The sequence below is a fragment of the Acartia tonsa genome, chromosome 8, assembly GCF_053477335.1.
Source record: "Acartia tonsa isolate MP-2025a chromosome 8, ASM5347733v1, whole genome shotgun sequence".
Classification (NCBI taxonomy): domain Eukaryota; kingdom Metazoa; phylum Arthropoda; class Copepoda; order Calanoida; family Acartiidae; genus Acartia; species Acartia tonsa.
In genome coordinates this window covers 52015670-52021669 of record NC_137267.1, presented here as the reverse complement: position 1 = coordinate 52021669, position 6000 = coordinate 52015670, and the positions used below count along the sequence as shown (strand labels likewise).

Below are 6000 nucleotides of genomic sequence, written 5' to 3'. Positions count from 1 at the left end.
TTAACAGGGTAGCTTCTCATAAGTCCCGGGAAGGTTTATAACTATTTTCAAAAATGAAAAATACCCCCTCCCACAAAATTTTTTTTTTTTTACATTTTTTAACTTAAATAAAAAATGATGGGGGTTACCCCCCCCCCCTCAAAAAAAATTTCCACCCCTAAAATATTTTTTACTTTTTCTTTTAAAATCTAAAATAAGAAATTGGGTTATCAAATTTGACTCCCCCCTCCTCAAGTTCCCCTAGAGGCCTCTAGGGGCGTAATCGCTAGTATTATATAACGTAGTAAGGTTTTGTTGTTGTACGTTAAGATCTCTTTTTATGTGATTGAAAAAAGGAAAAGGTGGGTAGTTTCTTTGATGCTTAACCCCTGCGGAGCCCTAACCCTGCGGTGCTACCTTAGTACCACCATAACCTAACCTAGTCAAGCCTAAGGAAAAATACTATACTAGTAGGCACTATTCCCCAACACCCCCCCCCCCCCAAACAACATATTTTAAATTTTTTCCAAAATAATGGGGATGTGAGCTTTTTTGTTCGTCTAAGCACTTTCAGGGAAACCGTCGGTACATTTCGGAGGAGGTATGACACACCAAGTTCTTACATTAAGCTGACGCACAAATTTTCAAGAAAAATGGACAAAATTCACTTTCTTTAAGAATGTGTTTTTATGGCAGATATCTAAAGGGAAAAGGCAATGGCCGACAAATTGGTGTAGTTCTTCAATGATGATTTTAAAAATTGCCCCTTCTGTAGATTACAATAAGTTGTGGAATAGTTATTTCTCGTATCGTATTATAAACGGCTTTCCGCGGATATAGAATGTACAATTATAAGATTAAAACTAGTTTTTTTTTAGCCCCGTGGCACATCAATTTATCTGACATTGTCTTATCCCTTTAATTTCCTGATTTAGTTTAGTATGACGTTGTAATTTCTTATTATTTTCCTAGAATTTCTGAACTGTTGTATTCTGGTAGAATTTCTATCTGGGTCTCTTCATCTGAAACTAAAATATTATAATTGAAGTAGAGACATACAGACAGAAAGACAGACAGATATACATACAGACATACAGATATACAGACAGACAGACAGGTAGACAGAATTTCAGAGCTATTGTATTCAGAATTTCTATCTAGGTCTCTTTATCTGATACTTAAAATATTATAATTATACTAGGGACATACAGACAGATACACAGACAGATATACAGACAGATATACAGACAGATATACAGACAGACAGATAGACATAATTTCAGAGCTATTGTATTCTGGTAGAATTTCTATCTGGGTCTCTTCATCTGATACTAAAATATTATAATTATACTAGAGACATACAGACAGACAGACAGATATATAGACAGACATATATACAGACAGACAGACAGATAGACAGAATTTCTGAGCTATTGTATTCTGGTAGAATTTCTATCTGGGTCTCTTCAACTGATACTAAAATATTATAATTATAGTAGAGACATATAGACAGATATAGAGACAGATATACAGACAGACAGACAGATAGACAGACAGATATACAGACAGATATACAGACAGATATATAGACAGACAGAATTTCTGAACTGTTGTATTCTGGTAGAATTTCTATCTGGGTCTCTTCATCTGATACTAAAATATTTATAATTATAGTAGAGACATACAGACAGACAGACAGACAGATATACAGAATTTCAGAGCTATTGTATTCTGGTAGAAATTCTATCTGGGTCTCTTTATCTGATACAAAAATATTATAATTTTAATAGAGACATACAGACAGACCGGCAGATAGACAGAATTTCAGAGCTGTTGTATTCTGGTAGAAATTCTATCTGGGTCTCTTTATCTGATACTAAAATATTATAATTTTAATAGAGACATACAGACAGACAGACAGATAGACATAATTTCTGAACTGTTGTATTCTGGTAGAATTTCTATCTGGATCTCTTCATCTGATACTAAAATATTATTATTTATAATAGAGACATACAGACAGAAAGACAGACAGATATACAGACAGACGGACAGACAGATTTACAGACAGACAGAATTTCAGAGCTGTTGTATTCAGAATTTCTATCTAGGTCTCTTTATCTGATACTAAAATATTATAATTATAGTAGAGACATACAGACAGACAGACAGATATACAGACAGATAGACAGATAGCCAGAATTTCAGAGCTATTGTATTCAGGGAGAATTTCTATCTGGGTCTCTTCATCTGATACTAAAATAGTTATAATTATAGTAGAGACATACAGACAGATTTACAGACAGATATACAGAATTTCAGAGCTATTGTATTCTGGTAGAAATTCTATCTGGGTCTCTTTATCTGATACTAAAATATTATAATTATAGTAGAGACATACAGACAGACAGACAGACAGACAGACAGACAGACAGATAGACAGAATTTCTGAGCTATTGTATTCTGGTAGAATTAAAATAAAATATACCAGCGGACACGCCCCTAGAGGCCTCTAGAAGCCCTTGTGAGGAGAGGGTTTGAATTCGAATTTTTTTTTTTTGATGATTGGAAATTAATTTTTTATGGGTGCTTTATCTTAACAGGGTAGTGGTACCCTCCACCAAAATAGTTATAAAGTTTCCTAGAACCTATATGAGAAGCTCTATTGTAAAGAAGAACAGTTCAGCTGTTAGTGAGATCCTTCGGTACACACAGACAGACAGACAGACTCACACAAAGATAGGCATACATCCTGTTACTTTTATATCAATATTATTATGGTCAATTTGGTTTAATACGTAGCGTATACACTCTTCGTCTGGAAGGTGATGAGTTAGAATCTAAACTCAACACTGCTCCATTACTAAACACGTTAAAAATGGTTCCTACTGCTGCTATTTCCTATGTGCGATATTAATAGACAGAGTAGGGGAAATGCCTTAGCTAGAAACATGTGCAACTCATATCCATGTACAGTTAGGACTTCGAGAAAAGTGTCGTATAATCAAAGAATAGGTAGTTACTTAACCAGGTGTGTTTGGATAGAAAAGGAAATATATGGCTCCCCTTAGTTATCTTTGGTAATTGAACCTGATGTTGAAGTGTCATTGACAGCGGCCTCGCCCATATGAGGCATATGATAAGTAATGGTCATTGAACTAAATTTGCTCAGAAGACGGACACACCTTATTTATACAGTAACTGTGCATTTGTTTTCATGAACTGTTTACATGAATTTTTACTAATAATAGAAATAAGTGGGTTGTTTCTAACTATTTTTCTATATAAATATCGTCATTTTCAATAAAATGGACGTAGATGTTTTGTAGAAAAACTAGTTTAAAACCCGTCCTAAATTCCCTAAATCAAATATAGTACTCTCAATAGAGTACTTTTTAAACTATATATGTTATTGATAACAAAGGCCTGTTAAAAGGCCAAGGTATTGCACAAACTATTAAGGTCACTGTTTAAATATAAAATAAGTATAAAATTAACAAGTGGCTGCTCCCTTAGGTTAGCTATCTTTAGAAAACCATTAAGGTGGCTGAAAAATAGCCTAAACCCGTCACAAGACTTAGATCTAAAAATAAATAGCCTAAAACTATCCTGAACTTCTGTAAAGTTTCACTTAAACGGAGAACTTAATTAGTTAACTAATTGTTTGAAGGATATTTAATTTTCAGATTTTAGTCTTTGGATAGTTTTAAGCTATTTTTGTAGCCACTTTCTGTCCATGGATGCAAGGAGCGCAGGCGCTAGTTTAATTTTTAAAAATGACGGTCAGACTGCTATGCTCCATATGAACGTTGTTAACCTTGTTAAAAGCGAAGCTTTCCTATAATTAGGGTCGGTCCGTCTGATGCTGATTTTTAACTTTTTGGCAATATATTTTTCATGATATATTTAATAAATCAATAGGTATAATATATATATAAGTGAGGTATCTCTGTAATCAAATTCTAAAATTGAAAGTATGTCCTTAACTGTATCCTGTATTTTCGCAATTTTGCAACAAATTAATGTTCTGCTAACTAAGTTATTGTTCGTTTATCCTTCAAATTAAAACTTTCAACTTTGCTACATATGGATGTTGTCATCCTTGATGTCTTGATATTTGTTGTTCTGTGCTTCAAACTAAAACTTTCAACTTTGCTACATATGGATGTTGTTATCCTTGATGTCTTGGTATTTGTTGTTCTGTGCTTCAAACTAAAACTTTCAACTTTGCTACATATGGATGTTGTTATCCTTGTTGTCTTGATATTTGTTGTTCTGTGCTTCAAACTAAAACTTTCAACTTTGCTACATATGGATGTTATTATCCTTGTTGTCTTGGTATTTGTTGTTCTGTGCTTCTAATTAAAACTTTCAACTTTGCTACATATGGATGTTGTTATCCTTGTTCACTTGATATTTGTTGTCCTGTGCTTCAAATTAAAACTTTAAACTTTGCTACTTATGGATGTTGTCATCCTTGTTGTCTTGATATTTATTGTCACGAGCTTCAAATTAAAACTTTCAACTTTGCTACATATGGATGTTGTCATCCTTGTTGTTCTGTGCTTCAAATTAAAACTTTCAACTTTGCTACATATGGATGTTGTCATCCTTGTTCTCTTGATATTTATTGTCACGAGCTTCAAATTAAAACTTTCAACTTTGCTACATATGGATGTTGTCATCCTTGATGTCTTGATATTTGTTGTTCTGTGCTTCAAATTAAAACTTTCAACTTTGCTACATATGGATGTTGTTATCCTTGTTGTCTTGATATTTGTTGTTCTGTGCTTCAAATTAAAACTTTTAACTTTGCTACATATGGATGTTGTCATCCTTGTTGTCTTGATATTTGTTGTCCTTTTAATTAAAACTTTCAACTTTGCTACATATGGATGTTGTAATCCTTGTTGTCTTGATATTTGTTGTCCTGTGCTTCAAATTAAAACTTTCAACTTTGCTACATATGGATGTTGTCATCCTTGTAGTCTTGATATTTGTTGTTCTGTGCTTCAAATTAAAACTTTCAACTTTGCTACATATGGATGTTGTTATCCTTGTTGTCTTGATATTTGTTGTCCTGAGCTTTAAAATAAAACTTTCAACTTTGCTACATATGGATGTTGTTATCCTTGATGTCTTGATATTTGTTGTCACGAGCTTCAAATTAAAACTTTCAACTCCTCCCTTATTTCAAATTACTTTCATTTAGAGATCCTATAAACTAGCTAAACTATTATTTTAGCAAAATTTTCATTTTACAAGTTTTTTCATATTCTGAATATATGAGTTTTTTAGAGTTTTAAAAAAGTTCTAACATTTTTTAAAAACTAAATATTATTTTGTACAAAATAAAAATAATCCCTAAGCTATAAGAAGCTACACTGAAAAGGAGAACCATAAAGGTACTGTGGTTAACAAAATCCTTCGATACAGACATATATACAGACAGACAAATATATATCCTTTTACTAATCCTACTATACTAATAGTTATGTTTTTTTTTGTCTAAAGCTTAAGATATCAAAAACTACTGAACCGATTGAGCTTTACATAGCTCCTGTAATGCATTTAAGCTATTATATTTTCATATTTAAGTTTTGGGATAGTTTTAAGCAATTTTTCTAGCGGCTATGGGCTTAGATGCTAGTTATAGCTAGATATTTCAGTACAGACATACAGATAGACATCCAATTACTTGTAAATTGAAAATATCGAAATTAGCTATTATAAGACATATGGTAGCCATTAACTTCATTGTTTTAACTCTTTTTTTATTTCAGTTATCAGATCTTTCAAAACAGACACACAGATAGACATCCAGTTACTTGTATATAAGAAATTATATAACGAAATTAGGAACACAGTAATAGTGTCTGACTGATTATGACGTAACAAAAAAAATTAGCCAATGAGAGGCCACTATAAATTTTACCATTGGTCAATAACGGCCTCTCATTGGCTAATTTTTTTTGTTACGTCATAATCAGTCAGACACTATTACTGTGTTCCAAAATTAGT

At 32.5% G+C, this 6000-nt stretch overlaps 1 protein-coding gene across 1 annotated transcript in view; it reads right to left on the bottom strand.

Annotated features, from left to right (window-relative positions):
• Positions 1–939: 939 nt before the first annotated feature.
• The window catches only part of LOC145326674 (uncharacterized), a 94046-nt gene continuing 88985 nt past the window's right edge, over positions 940–6000 (bottom strand). The window contains exon 11 of the mRNA XM_080170040.1: positions 940–1007. Within this exon, the coding sequence (XP_080026166.1) occupies positions 940–1007 (68 nt within the window). The remainder of the gene's footprint in view (positions 1008–6000) is intronic.